The 25,256-nt window shown below is 42.1% G+C and overlaps 1 protein-coding gene across 1 annotated transcript in view; it reads right to left on the reverse strand.

Annotated features, from left to right (window-relative positions):
- Positions 1–24,197, reverse strand: part of TMEM131 (transmembrane protein 131) — a 96,970-nt gene extending 72,773 nt beyond the window's left edge. The window contains exons 1-2 of the mRNA XM_084496462.1: positions 23,996–24,197; positions 4,652–4,713 (exon numbers count right to left, since the gene is read on the reverse strand). Coding sequence (XP_084352588.1) covers positions 4,652–4,713; positions 23,996–24,164 — 231 coding nt within the window. The 5' untranslated portion in view covers positions 24,165–24,197. The remainder of the gene's footprint in view (positions 1–4,651; positions 4,714–23,995) is intronic.
- Between the last annotated feature and the right edge of the window lie 1,059 nt (positions 24,198–25,256).

Here is a 25,256-nt window from a genome sequence, read left to right on the forward strand (position 1 = left end):
AGAATATAACAAGAATTACTTTCCAAACGCTTATCCTCAGTGGAAGATCACTCACTATTATGCTGGAAATGTGAGATAACTATGGCAAGAGATCTCATGATAAATAGTTCACAAAAGGCTGTTTCCCAGGTCAATCTAAGAGCAAATGAAAACTTTGTTCTGAAACATAAATTTTGCATTACAGTTTACTTTTCACAATACATTCCTCAAAAAGTTAGGCTGTGTGTTACCTTCACATGAAAGGATAACTGCAATTGTTACTTTTAATAAGTTATATCAGCACTCCTAATATTTGCAGATGACATCAGTCAGAGGGGCTGGAAGCATCTGTCAGGTCTGGATGAGGCACTGAAGGGAGGCCTGAGACTGACAAGGTGAAATTCTGCTGAAGGAGAGCTCAAATATAAAACTGGGAATAACTGCCTAAGCAGTAGTTCTAAAGAAAGAATGTGTCTGGAACTCAGTGAAATGCAAACTACATGAGCACACAAGATGCTGTTGAAAATGTACATCTCATTTGGAATTATTAAAACAAGTGTTATTATGCAGGGAAGCAACTACTTTGTCCTTTTGCAAAACCTCAAATCATTAATGCCCTGATTAAGTGCCATGCCTCAAATACTGGATTCCTATTTGCCTGAGCACTAAAGAAAGCGACCCGGTGTTTTTAGAATTCTGTATAAATAAGCTATAGGTATTTTTAGTACAAAATGACCATAACAAAGAGGCAGGAAAAAAAATCAACTCAAATATGTATTAGAAATAAAAGAAAAGCAAAATTAACTTAGGTATGAAACATATGTACTTAGGGAAGCCTGAGAACATTACTTCACTGGAGGTTTTAACAACAGGGGAGAGAAGCATCTGCGCCAAGGGCAGTCCATCTACTCACAACACTACCCAAATAAAGTACCAGGTGATCTCCTGAGGTCCACTTCAATGAAATCTATGGCTGCGAAGTGCCAACCAATTAAACAGACTTCTGCAAATTGCCTACTACTGAAGAAACCTCCGGGTATAAATTAAGGAGAATCTTGTATTGAGCAGAAGACAATTTGCATTAATAAAATTCTTATGCAATGCTCCGGATCTAAATAAATTACTTCAAGAGTTCAAAAAAATTGTTGGGTTCTTAAGGGGACTGAATTACGTGAACCAAAGATGGCAGAAAGAAGTTCTCCCATTAGATCCATAGGCAGAAGCAACAAATTTATTCAGACATAAACCTTTAAGCATGTATGTTAGAGAATAAAGTTCTTGCTATTGCTCTGTTAAGGCTACTTGGTGGAATATTGTGTTCAACCTGAATATTGTGCGCAGTCTGGGGCCCCTCACTACAAGAAGGTCACCGAGTTGCTCAAGTGTGGGCAGGGAAGAGCAGAGAAGCTGGTGAAGGGACAGGAAAACAAGACTTATGAGAAGTGGCTGAGGGAACTGGGGCTCGAAAAGAGGAAGCTGAGGGGAGACCTCATTGGTGTCTACAGCTACCTGAAAGGAGGTTGCAGTGAGAAGGATGCTGGTCTCTTTTCTCAGGTACAAGTGATAGAACCCAAGGAAATGGTCTCAAGTTGTGCCAGGGCAGGTTTAGACTGGGTATCAGGTAGAATTTCTTCACAGAGGAGGTGGTCAAGCATTGGAACAGGCTGCCCAGCAAAGTGGTGGAGTCCCCATCCCTGAAGGTATTTAAGAGACATATAGATGTGGCGCTAATGGACAGGGTTTAGTGGTGGGACTCGGTAGATGGTTGGACTTAGTGACCTTAAAGGTCTTTTCCTACCCAGATGATTCTGAAATGGAGAACTCTAATCCATGTACTGGTAGCCCACCCTCAAAGGTAGTCTTCACTTTGCTACAGTTACCCATTAGCATTAACTAATGACATTTCCATTGCCACTTCATTTTTACTAAATGCAAGTGATTTACTTAAATATGTAAAAGAAAAATACCTTTTCAATAACTTGAATCACTTTAAGTCAGTCTGGTCAAGCACAATTTTCCCAATGCATTTTGCTTATTTTTGAAAAGAGAAGTTTAAAATGTGATTGGTTTCATAACATGCAATGAATGTTTGACAATAGTACCTAGTTCCAGTAAGTACAGAAACAGTATCAAGAGGATATACTGTTAACTGGAGAGAGGTGACAGCAATTCCTAACAAATTATGCAGGACCCAGCCCTTGATTAGAAAGCCCCTTATTTAGAAAACAATTCCTTCAAACAAGAAGAAGGCCTGCTTTGGCTGAAGGGATACCAAATTCTCCAATGATAGAAAAGTAAACCAAGATTGGAGATGGCTTAGATGCTATCATTTATTGAATATTATTTGCTTTATGCACAATTATTTTTGATATTTAAAAAAATAATTTGAAGGTCACATAACAACTAGACAGTAGCTGACGTCTAATAGTTACTAGTATGTCACTGTATTTACTCTGCAATGATGGATGATGTAGAATCAAGAGACATTTGTGAGAAATTACAGAAAGACTAAAAAAGAAACATTCAATGACATGCAGTAAGATTAAAACTTTAGGAACTGCTGTTCCCAATATATAAATCTGTTTTTACAGCAACAAATTTGCTCTGGTCTTATTTCTTAACTGCACTAGGTAGTCACAAGAGGTCACCATCTTAAAATTGACAGAAAAGGAAATAAATTGTAAGCTACAGAAAACACGCTGTATCATTCTGTTTAAAAGGAACTGGCTTTAATTATGTAAGAATTTTTGGCCTAAAAGCCGTAAGTAATTAATAACATAATATCTAACATATGAACCAATTATTAAATTTTTTGTCTCTTGCTGTGTTTTAAATTAAATATTCAGTGATGTATTAGGAAAAGTGGAAGCCAAATGCAATCCAAAGCACTGCAAAGTTTACACAGTCAGTGTTTGACTGTTCCACCCTCATATTTAAACTAACTTTTCACTGTTGCAATGAAGTCAGAACGATTAACAATTCATTTTACTTTTCCTTCTCATTTTTAAATCAATTATTGAGGTGGTTCACAGCAGCACCATCCTAGTTTTGAGAGCTACAGCAATTAAATGTGCTAATAAATAAATTTCAAAATCTGTAAGATTAATTTTAATTAGTTAAGTAAGGAGTCCTGTGGAAAAAAAATGCCTAAAATGTAGATAGCTGAATTAACTACATCCTTTTCATCTCAAAAATTGGGCCAACAACTGTCAGTCATTTTTATTAAGCCACTCTTGTCAAGCAAAATATATTCTAATCAAGTATGCAACAGAAATGCAGCTAAGCCTAGTGATTTTTTTCTTATATATTTATACTGATATGTGATATTTCCATGCAAATTAAAGAAATATTGAGTCAAAAATGCAGTAATTGAGACCATAACCACTGTTTGGAAAGTTTCCACCATTCTACTCTAAGTCCAAAAATAAGCCTATGTATGTATCTAGTAGAGAATGTATTTAGTGTGTGAGAGATAACTATTTGATTAGGGACCTGATTTTGGGGTGGCTTTTTTGGTGATGTTTTATTTTTTGTCTGTAACCTTTTCAATTGTCAGTTTGGATCAATTTGAAGGATCTTACCCTTGCACAGTATAATCTTAAAACCTGAAATAAATTATTTTTGACTTACTAATATTAAAGGCCGAGCAGTAGAAGAGGAAAAAACCCCACAACTTAAGAAATTAGATGGGGGTGTGGGGAGCCCTCACAACTCTGAAATAAATAATCACATCATGAACCCAAAACTACACAGCTTTCACATTTGTAGACTCTTCTGGACTAGACAGGAGGTAGGAACTGTAAATCAAATACTAACTAATGAAGTTAAACACAGTCACCTGACAGACACATGTTAATTGTTTAAACAATTACTGTTGTTGGCTGTTCTCCCCTCCCCATAAATCTTCTCTCCTCCCTTTCACCTACTACAGCTAACATCAAGGAATTTTATCAAAACATTCTCACCATACATACTATCCACAGGGCATACTCATGAAATTCTAGTCAACAGAACTTCAAAACTCAGTAACTCAAAAGCATTAAGCCATGCTGCTATGTCTTTCAACCCAACATTTATCACCATCTCAAAGTTTTAGTACATATTCTATTAAAGTTATGTATTTTTCAGGTGTAGTGCTGCCATTCTTGTCAGCTTTCTTTTGGCACATGACAAAACAGACAAGATAGTATTTGCAACAGCAGTCACCTCTCTTCATTGATGTGAACTTTCTTTAAACCTGGTGGTGACTTGGTGCCAAGGTCTACATTTACATTAAGGAATCCTGTAATGTCTCCCAATTCCTCTACCTGCACTATCCAACTGAATCATGACTTTATATCAAGATGAACCTTAAACACAAGGAAATATCCAGCTTTCCAGGGGCGGTGGGTGGAATTAAAAATAAAAGGGAAACCTGAACAAGCTGACCAGACAAAACTTGTGGTAAGCTCCATCAGTTTCCTGACATAAGACCAGGGTATGAGAGCCTCTGGACACACCAGTGCATACTGTTGAAAATAAACCTGGAAGGCCAAGAAGTTTTTGGACTAGCTGAAGTTCCATGTTTATCTGTCTTCAAAAAAAATGCTTACCCATGAGTTTCAAAAAAACAGCCATCAAGAAGGAGATGGTGCAACACTGTTAATTTAGATCATTTACTCTGAATACATACCTGCAATAGGTCTCCTTCATCAAAACGTAGCATTTCTATTATGCCATCCGACTGGATGAAAGCTATAAAGAAAGACAAAAAAAAAATAAAGTTACTTAACAGAAAAAAAACCATCTTGTTATTAACAAGAATCACACATCTAAAATCTGCAGTACCTTGTTTTTTAAATAAGATCAGAACCATTAAGGTTGGAAAAGCCCTCCAAGATCATCTGGTCCAACCACCCCCCTATCACCAATGTCACCCACTAACCCATGTCCCCAATCACCACGTCCAACCTTTCCCTGAACACCCCCAGGGACTGTGACTCCACCACCTCCCTGGGCAACCCGTCCCAGTGCCTGACTGCTCCTTCTGAGCAGAAATGTCTCATTGCCAGCCTGAACCTCCCCTGGCGCAACTTGAGGCCATTCTCTCTAATTGACGACCCAAAATATGAATGCAGAGTTTAACAAATCAGCAAACACAAGCTTATGATATTAATTATCTGAGAGCTCCACGATGGTCACATTAATAAGCAACACACTTTGTAGATCAGTCTTTTAGCACAACAATGCTTAACTTCAAAGTGAACAATTTCTTCTAGGTTCCCTTAAAAGATCAGCTATATGATGCCAATTCAGTATTTTGGCTGGTATGAACGATGGGGTACCTAAAGAAGTTTAATGCACTTAAGGCCATGCTGAATTCTGACACATAGAAATGGCATTTCAGTTTCGTAATCCTTACATCTAAAAGTCTTAACTGTACATCTGGAAAACCTTGTTCACATTGTTTCCTAATCCTCAAGAAAGCAACAACTCTCCCCATCTTGACAGTAACATAATAAAATTTGAAAGTTTAGAAATATTTGTACCAAGAACTTCCACATGACTCAAGTCAATGGAAAGCTCATGCCTCGGTCACATATAGGATACACAAATTGAGCATTCCTCCTCCACTCACTTCCTCTAAATGTTTGGTTAAGTAATTGTTCTCAATTCCTCTGAAAAGGGAATGCTCAATTCCTCTCTGTAGGGAATGCTGTTTTCTTTGAAAGACAAAGAAATAAGGGCATTGCCCTTCCTGTAAAATATAATAAGCTGTACAAGAATGAACATGGTTAGAGAAGAAAGCAGTTCAAAGAGATCCCAGTTTTACCCCTCAAAATTCTATGCCCCTCACATACAAATCACAAGTCTTTGAGATAAAATACAGTAACAACCTCAAGCCAGAAAAGTAAAATAAATAAATAAATAAATAACTCCTCCATATAAATAACTCATACTCTCTTCTACCATCCTTTTTCATAACTGTCTTTAAAATTAAGTTTGATGAAGTTTAGAGAGCGAGAACACACAGCTCTCTGCAAAGAGGCACAGCTTCAACAGGAAGAAGCTGAAGGTTTCCAGTTCACAGAAGCACACTGTGTGCTTCCAGAAGATGTTACTGCAATCACAGTCCAAAAAAAAAAGGGGGATTTGAATCTTCATCTCCCCCTTTAAAGTCAGTGTTCTAACAATTACAATTATAAGGTCACCAACATTGACACTCTTCTCTGATGTTTCACAAGAAAAAACAAAATATGCATTGTTTTCAAATGCTACTTAACATATCCACGTTTGCACATCCCATTTCAGGTCCCTAGCTCCCCCCATTTTCTGATACATCCTCCTAGAAAGTACACGGCTCCTGCACCTTGATTTCATATGTTCAAAAGTAAAAGTTAGCATCAACCAAAGGTTGCTGCTGCCATCTCCAAGCCTCTTTTATGCAAAACAAAAGCAAAAAAACAACGCCCCAAAACAACATGATGCATTTATTACACGTTATTTTTCAAGCTTTGGAATTGTGAAGCTGAGTGAGGCCACGCTGAGGACGCAGCCCCAGCTCATGCCGAAGGGTGAAAATCATGGTAGAGGGAGAGGCGGGCTCTGGCTATGAAGGAATGCACTGCACACCAGGCGTATAACAGTGGCATGAGCAGGACTAGTCATCATGTCAGCAGTAACTTACAATTTTGTGTATTTATCATTACCTTAATAACTTTCAAAACAAACAAAAGGCATCCTTAAGGTAAGAATTGGGGTATTTGTCAATCCTTTATATTGAAGAACTATACAGAACGCGGGGGGGGGGGGGGGGAAACCACACACACACCAGAACAAAACAGCATTAACAGCTGTTATAATATCAAGTCCTAGAGTTCATCAAGATCTGGGCTTTTAAAACTTAAATTACTGGAGCAGATCTGTCAGTTTAAAGTTTAATCTGAAAAACAAAGAACAAGAGGATTCTTGTATGTGCATTGCCGGTTGAATCAACATTTATGTCACTGCTTATTTTTGTCTTTAAAACCACCCAAAAACCTATACAAGAGTTGGATCACAGAAAGAGTGAAGCTCTGACACATTATGTTTAAAACCCAAGTACGACAGTTGATCGGGATTTCACAGAAAAGCCATGCCCATCCTCCGAGCAAAAAATCCAAGCTACGGATTAGCTGGTACAGAGGGAAAATTCTCCACTTTTAACTTAGGGAGACAACCAGAACGAGCTGATGTTTTCTAATGTACAACATTGAAAATAAGTTTAACAGTGACAGTTTCATAAAATATGAGCACCCCTTTCCTAATAGTGAACAGGAATTGTACCTCTGAGGTTGGGCTTGTTGGTATTCCTTTAGTTTTCTAGCTTTCAGCTCCAGAGATGAATAATACGCAGAATGTGACTGCGACATCAGGTGGGAAAAATAATAATTAGAAAACAGCTTTTTCTATTCACAATCTATCATCAATCAGTAAAATTCAAATAAGTTACTTCTTCATACGTACATTTTTACATCAAATTACAAATTCTTAATATTTTCTCTTAATATTTTCCACGAGGATTTTTTCCCTCTATTTTAAATACGATAACACTGTAGGTACTACACTTGAGCAGCTCAAATGCAGGCAACCCTTCTGCAAACACTTTTCTCAGCCACTCCACTGTTATTTCACCTTCGGTGTACCTTACGAACAAAGCAGCAGATGTTGCAGACCATTTTGAGCGGATGACACTGTTAAATAGAAGTGCCATTCATCATTGTATCATTTGAGAACTGTTTTCCTAGGGCAGGTGACGGTGCCAGGTGAAGTCAGAGGCACTGCAAAGCTTGGCTGCTGGCCATTTCACAGCAGTTGCTTCTGAAGGCAGATCACGAAGCAGTTTCTGCGGTTATACCTTTTACTTTGTTTTAAGCTAACTTTCAAGCTTCTGTTGGTACTTTATCAGTGATTTCATCAGAGCAAGGAAACGACACGTAAATACCTTCACCTTCGCGAGATGAAAGCTCGGTTTTGCAACCGACTCCGAATTCAGGCTGAAGCAACAAGTCACCTCATTCAAATGAGGCAAAAACAATTACATTTTAAAAAACCTCCACAGGTGAGTCAAAGGATCGCCCAAACCCCAGTATGAGCAGCTCTCAAACTGCCCGACATGGCCCACAGTGGGGACAAAGGCTTCTTCAGACATTTGCCCGAGTAGCAGCACGCTTCCTTCTGGGTACATGCCCCTTCCAGAATTAGAAGCAGCTGCTCACCACTTGGACTTGCAATACCTGAGCTAAACAAGTTCGCAAGGCAGTGGAAGCCCAAAAATAGCCTTTTCTGTCCCTTTATACAAAATATGTATGTCACCAGTGGAGAATAGGCTATTACCAATGCCAAAGGACTCTGCCAGCAATTAAGTGTGAGATCATCTGGGCACGCTGCATTAGGTGAACCATTCCCCACACTACAGAGGAAGAGGGCTGCTCCTACAGAGTCCTCGACAACTTCTCCTGGAAAAACTCCTTCTCAAAGTCTGTGCTGATACCATTGCGCCCCGTAATCAGCCTAATATCGCAGCCAGTCTCTAATACAAAAGGCAAACATATCCTACTACTGTGGCAGAGTGAACTGCAGCACGGTAAGAACTGCTGACTGCGCCTCTTCAGCCACCCCAGCCACATGCCTGGCAACTGCTTTGAGAGGGGCACAACATAACATTTGGGGTAGGAAGCTTTTCAGCTGTCACGGCACGATCCGCCACGGCGCAAATCAGCAGCCAAGAAGCCAAATTACGCATTAGGGAAATCATTTCTTCCTGACCCTCCAGGCAGCTGAAGCCCTGAAGCCTGATTAATAGTTATTAGTCAAACTTAAGTGTTATTAGCAGGTTCAGGGCCCAAAGAAAAAAAGGGATGAATATTCAAATCCACGTATTTCAAGGCCAGAAGAATCAGTCTCCTTTCCTCCTTGCCTATGCCAGAGTATTCTCTAAAAGGTAGACACAGATCTCTCGAAACAGACAGCCTGTATCCTTTAAAGCACCCCAGAAAGCAAATTTAAGGGATTCAGGAGAATCCCTTACAGTATCTGTCACTCTCACTACTAGGACATGACATGATTGCAGGGTCAAGCTTTGCAGCTTCCAGCTTGTGGATCCTGTTTTCTTCCTTTCAGACAGTAGGTTAGTATTGACTGAATAGATAAAATAAGCAACAGCAAATGCTAAAAATACTGTTTCATTTTCTGTTTCCAGTTTACAGCCCTTAAAATGTCAATTCATTGCTTAAGTTCGCTTTCCTATGAAAAACCCATAAAAAGATATCATAAAATAGAGACTATGAACATCAGTCTTTCCACTTGCTCCAAACGTCCCTTTTTTTTTTTTTTTTTACAGAGCCTTTATTAAGCCTTTTCAAACCCTTTAAAAGAAAAAAAAAAAGAAAAGCAGAACAAAAACCCACTACCACAGCTGTACTCCTCCTCCACCCCAAACCACAGTTTTCTTTAACAGAAAGGCGCTGTGTAGTCGTTATTACCAGTAGATTTTAAAGTGTTTACCCCTTTTCAACAATACCATAGCACCTGACGATGCATCAACACCTGAAGTAACAGAACTGGAAACATCATCTTGGCCAAAACGGATCCTGAGTTCACTTAATGTTCCTAAGTTTGTATAGCCAAGAGACATGTTTGGCTCAAATACACTCATATTTTAGTTGTCTCTGGTTCCAGCATTTTGTATTTCAGCTTAAAGTGAAAAAACTTTATAGAGACCTACCAAGTAACAAAACCCTAAAATCCTGCACTTCTCCAGGGTAAGATGGAACTTGGTATCAAAATCCCGTTAGCCAACATCAATCTTTAGATATGCCTGCATTACATACAGCAGAATAAATTTGCATGTAATGCGAGACCACTGCATACAGCAAGACTCTCGGTGCGTGACGATAAAAAACATTCTCCATGGTTCATAGGTTATGAGGCCTACTTCTGACTGAGATCTGATTTTTAAGGTGGCATTGCACGGTTTTCTTTCATTTAGCCACTGACAACTACTTTGGTTCAATAGGAATGTATGTTCTGGTATATAAAAACACTATTCTGAAACATTAACTTAGTTCTGCAACGGCTACTCCAGACCAGCCTTCATTTGTTTTTACATTAAGCATCATTACCTATGCTCTTAGATGCTTGTAAGAAGTATTTTCTCCCTTAACTCTTATCTAAACCAATTTTCTAACCCTTTTATAAGCTGTGTTTATAGATCCTGGTATCATCTACTCCGTGGATTTTCTCCAAATTCTGCAAATAGTGTCCTAACTTACTAAAATAAGGCCAGGTTGATTATTTAAATCTCTCCTAGTTTACAATAAGATTTTTTTTTTAATTAAAAAAAAGTCCAACTTCTAACCCCTAGTCTCAATGACTAAGCTCACTTCAAGCGAAGTGTAACCAGAGGAGCCAATTACAGTGTGCTAAATGCCATGCACCTCTGTCTACGTAATTGTAATTACAGCATTTGTATCACCACCAGTTAAACAGCACAACTGGAACTGGACAAGTTGGTTTTGAGCCTTTGACTATGAATTAACTGCTTATGCACAACCACACAATTCCAATCATCCATCCTGAGCAGTGGAAAACTGAGCAGCACATAAAGTACAGGCAGTTGGGTATATAATGATAAATAACATTATTATGAAAGAAAAAAATCACATGGTAAAAATTAAATACCAGACCGATAAACAGCGTTGAGCTGTAATGCAGGTGACCATTTTTATTGGCTTCAAGAACATAAAGGTCTGGTGAGCCTCAAGAAACACACTTCAGTTCAGCATTCAACACTATAAAAGCTGTTTAAAAAAAACAAAGCCATCTCTCCAAGATGGGACAGTCAGTGTTCTTATCAGAGAGTCAGTGTTCTTATCAGTCTGAGCATCTGCCTGCATCCTAACTGGTGACAGTTCACTGGAAAGGCGAAAAATCGTTCTCTTATGTGCCAGTGAACTGCAGGCAACCTGCTCAGAGAGACTCCCCAGCCAGTGTGCTTCCTTTCCAGGACAATCCTCTTGCAGTTCCACAGCCAATTCATTTGCTTCTTTTCCAGTGGTCCATAAGGAAGGGAAATGGATCTGTTTTCCAACAGACCTCAGGAAGAGCCATCACAGCCAAGGCTGTAAATACATACGAAGCAGTAGAGATCATATACAAAAATAATTTATTTTAACTCCTTTTATATAGAAATATATTCACTCTGTTATCATCCTTTAATAAAGCCAGCTTGCTAATTTTGTTTGTTTGTTTCTGTTGACATATTAGGCAGCTGAAGTAGGATTCCTAGATAATGCACTTCAATCATCATGTGTTGCTTTTTGGTTTTGTATTAACCTAAGTAAAAAAAAAAAAAAAAAAGTAGACTATTCATTAAGAACACCCTTTTGTACTATCAATTATAAACATTCGTTTTTATGACTTCAGATAACAAACACTCCAATAAGTGCTTATGCACAAACCTACGCCCAAGTCCATACAAGCTAAACCAACAGAGACAGGAGATCACTTGCACCGCAACACCTGAGTGCATGGATCTCGATTCCACAAGAGTGAGGGAGCAAACAGTTCGAATTTTATTGCACACAGCAGCACAAATTTGAGTCTGCACACCCAACTAAATCTGCATGTAATGCTTTGCTAACTTGTTCGTGTGTCTTTTCTGATTTCATTTATAAGACAAGCTGCAGGCTAGTTTTCTTCATACAGCCAAGATCTTTCCTAGTAAAGCTGTCACACTGAATTCGACCACTCCTCTCTTTCCCACTTGCTAAGACTGATGCAGATTTTTACTAACTCAGTTATCAGTTCGGTTTTAAAAGCCAGCCACAAAACAGAAAGTGGCAACATAGTTCTGATTCATAATATAGGCCGCAGAAAGACAATGAAGGTACAGCTTTGATAAAGGAAGAAAGCGGTTCTCTGCCCTGAAGACAGCTCACGTACTTGACTCACCACACTTGTTTCATGTTTTAGAAGATGGTGCAACTGCTTCACGGTTTCTTTTAAGGACAGAACAGGAGCTTGTACTGTCTAGAGGTGTTGTGTAATAGAAATACGCTTCCAAGAAAGCTATAGAAACATACGTAGGAAAAAAAAAAAGCTGACTGAAGAACATATAGTATATCTGTCTGATTTTATTTTTAAGAAAATTACTCTAGAAAGACAGAAAAATAGAATCATAGCGTACTTAAATACCCTTCTCAAACACTTATTACGTGCTCAGCCCATACTTCCACCTTACAGAAAATGTTAATTTTCATCACCTAGAGAAATTTTTCTTTTATTCTTTTTCTGTAATGAGTTTAAAACATCACCTGCCATTGACCAAAACAGTCAATTTCAGTTGACAGCGATAAATATCATAAAACCCCATATTTTAAAACCTCAAGTGCTACCTTAAAAAATGCTAGATGCTTTAAACTGCCTAAAAACATCTTCAAGTTGGTGCTTTACTTTTAAAAATTTCAGTTTTTTCCCCAAAGACACTTAACTGCTGGCTCCAAAATACTCCTTAGTATGAAATAATATCCCATTCTGTTTTTTCCAATGAAGAATTTCATAGAAGGGCATTAGAACACTGATTTTAAATAAGTAAGTAAATCTCTCATCTGAAAAAAATAAAAATTACATCACATTATTTTAAACTAAAGAGAACAATACTTCAGATACTCATGGAAACTTCTCCCAAATCATTAAAAGGGAGAAAAGAATGTTACATAGAAACCCAACATCTGAAAATAACTTTTTTTTCCTAGCTGTGGGCCATACAAATTGATCATGGCTTTTTATTCTTTCAGATGATGGCGATTTTAAATGTTTTACAGCTTCAATATGCTAAATTAGATTATAACTCTACAAATTTGTTGTAACTGAGCTTGCGCAGGCACAAAATTAATTGTAACTAGCTTCAAAAACAAGATAATCTGGCCTGCAATGTAAAAGGGAAAAAAATAACAGTCCTCTAAACTGTCTGTAATCTTCATCACATTCTCTTAATTTAGTTCTCCGATTTTAGACAGAAATCTCTAACTGTGGCAGTAAGTTTTGCCACTCACCTAGCACTGCAAATTGATGTGGGCACAGAGGATTTGGCCCTACTGGAATTCTAACCTTCACAGCACATAAAAACATTTAATATCTAGTTTACAACAAGTGACAGACAGTTTATAGCTTCTGCAGCCTCAGGAGAACAATGCATTAACTGACAATAATTGTTTATTCCTTCCATTAACATCAGCCTGCCAAACTTGCACTCCTATGAAATTAAGCCACCGAGCAGACCTAGGAAGCCCACTTACTCAAAAAATGGATTGTGCCATCGCAGCGCAAAGAGCTGCTTAAGAGATACATCCAGGCTGATTAATGACCTTAATAAGCCTAGGTTTATTAAACAGAGATCAAGAATTGTTCTCTGTAGAAAAGAGGAAGGAGGATGGGATTTTCATAGTTTCCAAAAAACCAAAGCCACAGAACAGGAAGACAGCACCATGCAGACACCTCCCGACATCTAAATGTTTGCCACCAGTGGGAATGCAATCAGAGAAAAGCTACAGCTATGCTCTGTGACTACTGATCAGCTTTTGGTTCCTACCTCTGAATCCTGAGGTGCTACAGAGGATGCTTTGCATCACTAACCTCAACCAATATAATCGCCCAGGAACAGTGGCCTAATGGGCAACACAGTTCTGCTCCCATCTCCTGATGCCCTTCTCTTTTTTATTTATTTGCAGTTATTTATCAGGGTGTGAGTGATTGAATTCACAGAACCACCACTGAATTGGAAGACATTAATTTACCTTTTGCTGCACAAGACCTGCAACGTGTTTAGGACCAGGCTGCAACTGGAGAGAGCTATTAGGAGGGAGGAGTGCCACACCTCCACCCTCTCCATGCTCATGTGGCAACTCTTACCCAAGTGTCCACTGGAAACAGCAATTAAGCCTGGAGGACAAGGAAAAGAGCAGCAAGATAACGCTTAATCAGCTACCATGCAAAGCTTATAAATACAGTGATCGAAGGTCAAGAAGAGGTAGAAGCAGCCTTAATGTTAAACCTCCCGTGCTAATGATGTGGCACCGACAGCAGCTATTGATTGCTCAGCACGGCATTCTGTTCCCTTGCAGCGTGGAAGCGGAGCCACAGGAAACAGCTGGCTGCAGCGCCCGATAAAACCAGCAAAAAACTGGGTGGAGAAGAGCTGCAACAAGTTCTGAAAGGAGATAATAACACGCAGACCGAGAAGAATGAAACAAAATAGAAGAATTGCAGTCTTTTTGGGGAAAAAAAAAAGTCCCAAACTGTTACTAAGGAACATCTTGGAAGCAGTTACCCCTGGTAAGTAAATAAACAGCCTCCTCCGGTCAGACCCTTTCAGAAACCTCTATGCCGATCTGGGTCGACACCCTGCGTTGCGCAGACCACAATTTCACCCAGTATTTCCAACCCCCTAGGCTTAGCTGCATGACATCTTTTGAAGAGACATCCAACTCTACTTCGAAGACCGCGAATAGCTCCGAACTCCCCACATCACTGAAGTGCCCCTTACCCAAGGTAACGGTGAATTATCTTTGCTCCAAAATACCTCTCTTGTTTCTCCTTTGATGTGTCTAGCACCAAGTCTCAACCTAAATATGCTTGATTAAATGGCCCTTCAGTATGACAAGTTTTCCCTTGGCATAGGTACTTTTAAGGCACAATTAAATTATGCTTTATCGTTCCAAATAAATAAATCACACTAAATCATGTCTATTTCATTTTTAGTACCTTATTCTAAAGTCTCTTTCCCTTGAGAAATTCAGTTTAGGACTCACAGTACTCATCAAGTCCTGGAGCTCTGATAAAATTTTCCTTGATAACTGGAAATTTGTTTCAGTCTTTGCTCCATCCGATAATGATATTTGGTGGTACCAACTGGCAGAGTTGGTACCCCCCCCGTGAAGATTCAATCTGTCAATGAGAATGACCTCTCCTTCAGCACCAGACATAAGCAGGCTTCCCCCAAAACCAAGAAATTTATTCATCACTTCATTATTTTGGAAGATACAGTTTAGCCCAAGCAATTTGGGCAGGTCATGCCCTGGTTAAGCCATGTGAAAGGCAACCGACAAGCCCTGTGAAGATATAAAAGCAGCTGTATGATAATATGGAAGCTGCACACGCCATCCTCCCTCCTGTATGACATTTAGGAACAATAACTTGTAGGACAAGGAGAATCTTAGTGCTTCCCCCCACCTCTGACAAAATAAAGCAGCTGGAGAGCTGGTGGCAAAGGCATTCCTGATAATGGTTGCTCCTGGCACCCCTACACGTCTCCCTGAGAGCTCCCCAGCCCGCAGAGCCACAGGGATGTGAACACCAGAGCAGACACAGGAGAAGGCCATGGATTCCCTTCAGGACCCAGCCCTCCGTGTCCCCTGCTGTAGGAACAGAACTGGCAGACTGGCAACGCTCCAAAACCAGACTGCCCAGGGTCTCCTCAGACACACAAGCTGCACGGATCGTTTGTTAAGTATTGCCTTGATGTCTCTCGTATATTAACATCCCAAGCACAATCCAATTCATTGTCATATTACTAGCAGCTGGCAAAGATGGAAAACTAATGGCTATATTGTTCTTCACATGAAGAATGGGGGTTTTACTGTTTTACTGTTGAAACAAAATTTAAAAAAAAAAATAAAAATTCTACAATCAATTTCCTTCAGTGATGCATGTGGAAGTTTCTGGATCCAATTATAGCTCAGCTTCTATCTAAATTTTATATAAATTACTACCACCATAGCACCAATTTCACCAGCATGCAGGATTCTGCTGAATTACAAATATTTCCATCAGTTGTGATAAAGTTATGATGACTTCCAACTGAGTTTTTAAGGTTGGAGGGAGGTCCAACCATAGAGTTTGGGGTGGACCTTAAGATCATCTAGGTCAGCCTCCTGTTGAAAGCATGGTAAACACTGAATTTGGGCCACATTGCTTAGGCTTTTGTATAGGTTGGTCTTAAAAATCTTCAAGGACGGAGATTCCCCAACCTCCCCAAGGAATCTGCTTCAGTGTCTGACCATCCTTATAGTGAAAGATGTTCTCGTTATGCCAAGCCAGAACCGAGCATTGTAATGACCCTGATCCTTGCATACTGAGGCATCAGCTATCCACGTTAGAAATGGCCTGAACAAGTCCATGCCTGTGTTGCAGTCTCAGGCTGGCCTTCAGGCTCGTGCTGTGCATACCTGCTGGCTGCAGGGTAACCTCAGCCAGCTCCATGTAGCAGAGGCACCTGCAGCAGCCCCCACCTGGTACAGGCAATTCTGCCACCTGGGTGGCCTCACCTTGATCTACAAGTGCAACAAGAAGTTCGTGCACGAACATCCTTTGTTTGACAGTAGAGATTATGAATAGAGTCACAGCACAAATTATGAATAGAGCTGTTTTCATGTAAGGAAGTCCTATAATAGCTCAAACAACCAAAACGGGATAACCCTTCCTATGGACAGGGGCTGCACAGTATGTTGCGTGTGAACTGGAGCCTGTTCGATGATGCACAACTCGGGCTTCCCAGCATCTGAAGGGATATGAGATTACCTGTACTATTATCTCTTTATAGCATTAGCTCTGATTCAATGATATTTTACAGAGTCCATATGACTTTCTTACTTGACTCATCACACACCAGCACATCCTGGCACAAACCAACCCTTCCCTGTTTCCATTTATGACCACTGCCCCTCAGCCTCCTGCCAAACATCTCAAGTCTGGCTCCCTTTTGTTGAGAACCACTATTTTGATATCAACAGGCTGCCCCTGCGTCCCTCCAAAGCCTCATCACCCCATGCAGCTTCCAGTCCCTCAGTCTCTCTCTCTGCATGACCACGTGTCACCTTTGTGGCCTTCCAGCGGGTTGGGGGGAGCAAAACTGGATGCAGTGTTTTAGATGTGGTCTACTAAATGCTGAGTAAAGGGGAACAATCTCTTTGTTCCAGCTACTGGCTACGCTCCCCTGGGATGCCAGGGTACATTGCTGACTTGTATGTAGCATTTCTAGCTTGTACCCCCTGCAAATGGTTATTCTGCCTCAGATGAAGGACTTTGCACTCGTCCTTGCTGGTTTCCATAATGGTCCTGTCATCTTGTTTCTCCATCTGTTTAGGTCCCTTTGAAATGTAGCCCTGAGCACACTGACTGCACCCCAGACTCAGCACACTCCATCTGCAGCACAATGACAAAGATATTAAGTAGGAGAGGTCCCTGAACAGAGCCAGGAGGAACTCCTTGTAGCCATCCTCCAAGGCAGAGCAAGCATTAACCACTGCAGGGAACAAGCCAAAGCCAAACACTGTACAGTTTATCAAGTTGCCTGGATGATTTTTACCATTATCTACAAATTCTGCCCGTAATTATTTGGGGAATATTTTGGTGCAGATCACTGATTCAGTAATTAAGTCTTTTTTCTGTATTGCTGGATGATTTTTTTTTTTTTTTTTTTTACGAGCTTCAGATAACCAGCTTTTAAATCCACTTAACATATACATCAACATTTCAAATGGGAGACAAAAATCCCCTGGTGGAAGCAGCTACCATGAAAACCAGCCAATTTCTTTACTCAATTTCAGTATCTTCTATCATCTTTAGTCTGAGTCAGACTTTTCAGCCTACAGCTTACCTATTACAAAAAGAAAGGAATTTCATAAGCCATTCAGATCAGACTAGGCTGAAGCCATCCAATTTCACACTGAGAAATAAACTATCTCGAGACGTTTCCAACACAGTATGCCTGTAAGGAAAGGAGAGAAACTTCAGCTTTTAAACGCTAACATGCCCTTTTTTTTAAAAAACTTCCTCTCTGTCAACTTTGCTCAGCCATTTTTCTCTTCACTATCACCCTCCTCTGCAATGACCCCTTCTACTTCATATCCGTGGACCTAAAAAGCAAGGCTGATGCACAGGGGCCATACAAGGAGGTTCAACAGACATAAGAGTGACAAATTATTTATATCAGAACCATGCTTGGCCATAACTTTGACCCCTATTCTCACTCTCTGAATTGGTGATTGAATCTATTTACCACCATCGTTAGCTGTACTTCCTGACTCAAATGGCTTTAAAAACACTCAAACCAAGGTGTGGGGCTTTATTTTTGGTTTTGTTTGCAAGTTTAAATAACTTTTAAAAAGTCTGCCTGCACTCTGTTACACCAAATATGTACAGTCCAACCAAGATCTGGATGTTCAGCTGAAAATACACCCAAATAAGCCTCAAGGCATGCTTGTGAAGACAGATTAGTTTTATGAAGAAAATCTAATGGATACATTGGTAAAAATAACTTTAAAAAGTCGTGCATGTTATAATAGAGCTAAACAGTTCTTTGAACTAACATTTTTAGCTTCATACAGGACACAGACAGAAGTAACTGTTAGTTACATAGTTTCATTTCCTGTGTATCTCCTCCCATTACATTTCATTCAGGTGTCCTTAAAACCATTTCAATGACTGTAAGAAAACTCAACCTGCTCTCAGTTCTCTACTGCTATGCACGCCAGGCAATAGGAGAAAAGAGGTATTAAAAAGGCCTCCAAGACAGTCTCAGTGAGAAAAGTAGCATCGCATTGCAATCCTTCAGCTCTTTATGACTTCCACTGCTGGAGGGAGAAAAGGCACCTGAATTTGTTCATGTAATATACCAGAGTACAAGTTACCCAAGCCAGTTTATCAGAAAACGTTGAGTTTTTAAGCAGATACTGCATCACATCTTTGCTACAGTCAGTAGGTTTCTAATTATTCCATGCAGACATTTCAGAAAACAGAAATAACTTATATTTCTGCATTGCTATTTAAAATGTTACCAGCTGCCTCTGTACAAACCGGTATCTGACACTTGTATTTATATCTAGAAAGATAAATACCTCCCCTTTAACTCTAATGGTCACCGATTCCTTTGGCTTCCTTGATCATGATTTTAATTTACAAGCCTTACAGAAGGAAAAAAGGGAAAATTGCGGCAGGAGTTACTGCCGCCAGATCTGGCCTTAACACCCAATGCAAGAAGGAAACGTGCATCCACCATCTTGGCATTTAGTCATCAAAAATGTTGAAATACCAACACTTTATTTAAAATGGAAAACAAAGAACATTTAAAATAACTGTAGCTCAGGCTCTGATGTGGTGAAGTACCGCAGATGAAGGGCACCAGCTGGATCTGAGCTGAGCGCCCAGCATGCTCACCCCCTGCAGCCACCACACACGGCGGGCTGGGTGTGAGCTCCAGAGGCCGCTGGCCAAAAGCGGGTCCAGTGAGAGCAGGCCCACCAAGGCGCTCCACAGCCCAGCTCCCAGCACCACCACAAAGTCCACAGGTCTGCTTCAAAAGCTGCCTTTTAAATGGGGAGAGAGGCAGGGCCCCCCCCACGGCCCTGTTACACCCAGGTGGGCTCCCGCTGTGGAGGCACCACAGCGGAGAGCAGCTATGAGCAGAAGGAAGACCCATCTCCACTGCCTTTTATCCTTGCCAAACCCACAAACACAGCAACGAACCAAACTGGTTCTAGGTTGCTCTTCTGTCACAGGACTTTTACTGCTGGTTATGCATGAACCACAGCATCCGCCATTTACTGTCCGACTCCCAGCGGATTCACCAGCGCGCAGCTTGAAGGCCTCTTCGCACTTGTGAACTCGGTCAGTCACGCCGGGGAGCCGTGGTGTGCTTATCTTTAAGCAGAGCTGAAGTGGCTAGGTTGTGAAATAAAGCGATACGTAGCAGATGATTGAGCTGTACTGCAACCAGCTGCGATTTTAAAACGCACAAATGTATCCAAATGACTCAACTCGTATTGCAACGCTGGCAATCAATCACAATTACAACCAAAAGGCTTGAATCAATCAGGGCCCATAGACTTCCTCATCAATGCCCACAGACTTCTGCAAAGTTTGGAGGGACCTTATCACGTCGGGCACTGCCCAAGTACACAGTACATTTCCTCCTGCGAGTGAGGGAACCGCAGCCTGCCTCACACAAACCATGTAGCTGGATGCTGCTAGGGGAAAAAGAGATGCAGAGGAGGGAGGAACAGCTACTTCAAGATTACACACAAGGTCACGGAAAATACGGGGCCTGAGCTTCCTGTCCGCTGCCTTACAGTATTTGCTTACACTTAATTTCACCCAAAGATCCTGTGAATGAGTTTGAGACCTTCCAGTCCCAGCACATGGTCACTACTTATCACTCATGAAGCAAAGATACAGCGCCAGCCCGACCAGCTCTCCCAAAGTTAAGCTGCAAAAACACAGCAAGATAGCATGGACAATTTTTGTTCTCACGGACCTTTCCTCACACCAAACATGATTTTATTTCACATGCTACTTCAGCTACTACAGTGTTTTCAGGTTGACTGAAGTCATTCTTTCTGGATCACAATTTCGTTTATGTCAGGGTCAAAACATTAGCATTAAGATCGATGGTAGGATGCTTTACATTAGTTCTAACAGCAGGATAAGAGAAACAAGCAGAGTACGAGAAGAGGTTTTTTAATGTTATTTTAAGCACATAAGCCGTCTCCCACATCACCTTCTTGCATTAGTTTACTTTTGATACTCATATGAAGTATCCCAGGTTACTGTTTTAGATATAAGCAAAAAGAAAGAGCTACCTGTCCCCGTTCAGACAATGGTAAAAGCAGAACCACCCCAGCAGCCCAGTGCACCGTCCTAACAACAGGAACACCCTTCAAGCTCATTATATTAGCGATCATTTACACTCGGTCGCTGCCTTAGTACGTATTAGTACAAAATATGTCAAGCCTTAGAAGAAAGAACATTCATCATTTTCACTGATTTAGCTGGTATCAAAACTTAGATGTGTAAGTAGAAGTTTTTCCCAGATTCAGCACTAGGATTTGAATTCAAAAATTACAGCTAGGGATTGAACCTAGCCTAAATATCCATCTTGTATCACATTTGTGAACAACCTGTAGGGTAGGTAACAGAACTATCAGAATAGTTTCAAAGGACTTTCAGTCAGCTCTCCAAACAAAAAGCAGCAAAATTCTCAAAAGCAACTTTTGTATAATATGAAGATTTTTTTTTAGGAAGTTTCACACTGAATAGGAACAAAGGAACAAGCACAAAACAATTCCCAGGTTTTAAAGCATGCTCATGGCAGACATTTGTTTTCAAAACATAATACTGACCCTGGGCTTATGGCATTACTACAGCCTCCTTCAACCTGAAGCCCACAAGGATATTTTGACACCCCCTCAAAAAAAAACAACAACAAAAACCACACGCTCATATATAAAAATTGAAAGTTGTCCTCAATCCAAGTGGCAACACAGTATATGGTAATTACACCAGGAAGGGATGAGTCTACAAAAAGCCTGAAAATCATATGTATTTGCAAAAGAAACTCTTAAGTTATATTTTCGCTCCTCCCAGATGGCAGGCAGCTCTGAGACTGAAAGCACCACTTTCTTCCTGTCATGTCATTCTTCTGCTACAGGTTCACAGATTTCCCAAGTGACAGAACCAAAACAAAAAAAACGTAACAACTTTCTTCTCAGTCTTACTCATTCCTCAGTAATACGGGGTCACTGAGGACCCAGCTAGACAAAAAAAAAAAAGAAGTCGCACATCCGTATTTAGTCTGAAATTGATGCTTATATTTTTTGGCCAGTCTACATAGTTTTCTCTGCTCTCATGTTTTTTTCATGTACTTTCAACAAGCTCTATTTCCCTAACACAGAGTGAGCATACAGCAACACCACTTTTTCCTCACGAGTTTGATTTACAGCTTGTATACACAAAGGATTTGAGTTTTGCTTTCTGCTGTTAGACAAATGGCAAAGCTGTTTATTTTCCATTTTTACTCCCAAACTCTAACTAGGACTGGGGACCAGAAGCAGCCACGTCAATCTGAAATACGCTGGCATCATTATTCTTCTTACTTGTCACAGCTCCACAAAGGACGGCTTGCTGCTCCTACTCCAGAGGCACATGAAGCAAGCATTACTCTTCTGTGCATCGGCTCTGTCCTTCCCCCCACTTCTCCTCAAACACATGCACAGTAGAAGAAAGCGTTCTCCTCCTTCATTTTTCACTCTGTTTTTGTGATATTCTGCTTTATTATTCTCTCAGGTCTGTCATCCACCTAAGCACCTGCTCTTTTTTTTTTTTTTTTTTTCCTCCCTGCAGCATCTTCTCTGGAATTGTACTGCACCGAGCCTTCCTACAGTCACCTTCACCTGAGCGCTGCAGAAATAGGACGGGAGCAAGAACACACAGCCTCGGTTCCACCTCCTGTCCACAGTTTCCTTCCTGCAGCTGTAGTAAAACACATACGTCCACGTTTGCGGGATGGAAAGGATATTCCTATTTTCTTACTTCCTGTTTTTTTTTTTTTTTTAAACAGTGTCTTACTATGTTTAACTTGACACAACGTAGTAGAAGCTGAGGTGCCAAACAACAGAGGCAGAAATGCCCTCCCCTCCCTTCCTCCGAACTACCACTTCATCTCGAGCTCCTACCTACTGTCCAAACTGGTCCTTCCTCTTCTGAGCTCAATCACTGCCCCTTGCAGAATGGCACTTAGACTGCAGTTAAGATCAGCGGGACTGGATCTCACAAGCCATCATTTGAAGAGCCTTACTTTAAAAATCCACTGCTTCTTGTTTTTGTTTCATTTTGTTGTTATCTTCTTTCCAAGGCTACACACGTGCATTGTACTCAAGAAAACACTGGAGACAACATTTTTAAACATATGATCCACAAACGCAGGCCATCAAAGAATCATTCTAAAGAATCCATGAAAGATGAATTTAAAAAACAGCAGAAACTCAGGACACCCAACAAAGACTTATTCGTAAGCTTAAACATACTACTTGGAGTCTGCACACAAGGAATACATTTTAAATAACGAACTGTATTAACACAAGGAAATGGGATCAGTACAAAATCTTCCATTTTCACGAAGGACTTCAAGCATATCTTTTGAAACTCTGTGGACCAAAAACTGCCTTCGTTTATCCAGGAACACCAAGGAAGTCCATAGAGAAACAGCAGTCTCTCTTCCACGTATCAACAAAGCCATGCAAGGAAGTCTGTAGAGAAAGAGCAGTACCTCCTCCACAAACCAACAAAGCCATGCCACGGCTCTAGCTGTCCCAACTTCCAGGGCATGAATCAATCCCACGACATTGGCATATGACATCTCCGATGGCTCTTGTATACTCACGTAAGCTATTACACGTGAAGGAATGCCATCAAAACCAGAGTTAGAAACACACGTTTCTGAGGCACCTGCATTTGAGCTATTCTAGGAGCACGAGACGCTACAGACTGAACCGAGAGACTTGCATGTTTTTGTTGCTGTAATACCGAGGCTTTTTTACGCTGTTTTCTACACGTTGAATTCTCTGAAAACGACGAAACGGAGTGGACGATGCGAGCCAAAACTGATCGCTTTTAAGACTGACATCATTGCATTTGCAGAAAAGGGTGTCAATGAGGAATTCCTTGCACCGAGACGTCCTTTAGGGAAGGGAAGGGTTCTGTATCCGTGCCTGTGCTGCTACCTGCACTGTTGGGATCCTCATGGCTCGCTCCAGAGGCACTGTTAGGACAATCTTTGCCACCCCCTACCCCGTGCCCTTCCAGCTCTGCCTCCTCACCCTCCTACCCCCCTCCAAGCCCTCTCTCAGCGCAGCAGCTCGCAGGCAGCGCGATCCCTGCCTCCCCCCATCCCCGGGGCTGGCCGAGCCGGGGGGCTGCCTGCCTTTATCTCCCCTTCACCCCCCTCCCTTCCCCTCCTTCCCCTTTCCCCCGGCCGCCCGCTCGCCCTGGCTCGCTCCCCGCTGGCCGCCTGCCGCCGGCCCTTTTTTGTCCTCCCCTCGCCGCGTTTAAAGGGCAGCCTCCACAGGAGCAGGGGGCAGGAGGCAGAGCCCAACTAACAACGGCCCCAACGGCTGAGGATGAGGAGGAGGAGGATGAGGAGGAAGGGCAGAGGGGCGCTCACCTTCCTTCTCGGCCTGGGCCGCGTGGAGCAGCACGGCCAGGGCGAGGCGCAGCGCGGCGCCCCACCACGACGCCGCCGCCGCCACCCGGGTGCTGCCGTGACGAGGCGGGGAGCGGGAGCCGGGCACGGGCACCGCCGCCGCCTCCTCCATCCCCGGGGCCGCCGCCATCGCGCTGCCGCCGCCGGCCGCGGGTCCGCCGCCTCTCCCCCAGGCCGCGGCGCGCGCGCGGAGGAGCTCGCCGAGGGGGCGGGGCCTGGGGGCGGGCACCGGGGAGGGAACGGAACGGGAACGGGGCGGGGAGAGGGAGGAGGGAGCGGGCGCCATTTTGGGTGAGGGCAAGGCGCCCCCTTCCCTTACCCGTAGGCCCGCGGAAGACCCTTCTCATACACACATATTTTCCCTTTTAACGCGACTTTACGCTTCCTTTAATATCTACTCTCCACGAAAACCCATCTCTTCATTTTTCTCCCCTCGAAGCCTCACGGCTCGCTCTCATTATTCCCCCCACCCCCAAACCGTATCGACGGCTCTTCTGCCCGCTCTCAAGATGGCGGCGGCGGAGCGCCCGTGTGGAGGCAGGGGGCTGCCCGCTGAGGGCGTCCCTGCATGGCGGCTGCCGCCTGTTAACCCCCTTTTGTCCCCGCCCTGCCCCCCTGTCGGCAGCCCTAAGAGGATGGAGGGCACTGGGGGCCCTCCCTGCAAGGAAACAGCCTCCCAGTAGCGTGGCATCAGCATTAAAACCCCAGGCAAGGGGGCTGTTGCACACCTCGCGCAGGGTGTGAGGCGTGGCGTGATGCCAGCCATGTGTAGGGGAAAGGCAGAAGTCCCCCTCCAGCCATTTTAGCAATGTGCGGCCTTTCTGCCTTCACAAGACATGGGATGGAAAGTGCGGTTGGAGGGCATGTGCCTTATTACAAGTACAGGTTGCACATCCGTCAGACAAGGTGGCTTTGGGAGTTTTGCACCAGTGCTGAAAGGAGCCCCGGGTGTCCGCTTTCCAAGGTTGGCAGGGATGCTGCCAAAGCCATCTCGGACAAAGTGTCAGAGGGAAAGGGCCGTGGTACAAATGGTTTGTGTTCATTGATGAACTGCCTTAGGGTTTTAGAGTAAAATGCTGCATGCACCAGTGCTCTCCAGTCATTCATTTCCGTACAAGGTCAGCATCCCATATCGGGTCTGAAGTTCTTGAACATGTGGTCATGTTTTAGCTTCCACAGCAGCATAATGGATTTGGATTGCATAGTAGATCCAAAGTCTCAA

This window comes from Aythya ferina, assembly GCF_964211825.1.
Source record: "Aythya ferina genome assembly, chromosome: 1".
NCBI classification, from domain to species: Eukaryota; Metazoa; Chordata; class Aves; order Anseriformes; family Anatidae; genus Aythya; species Aythya ferina.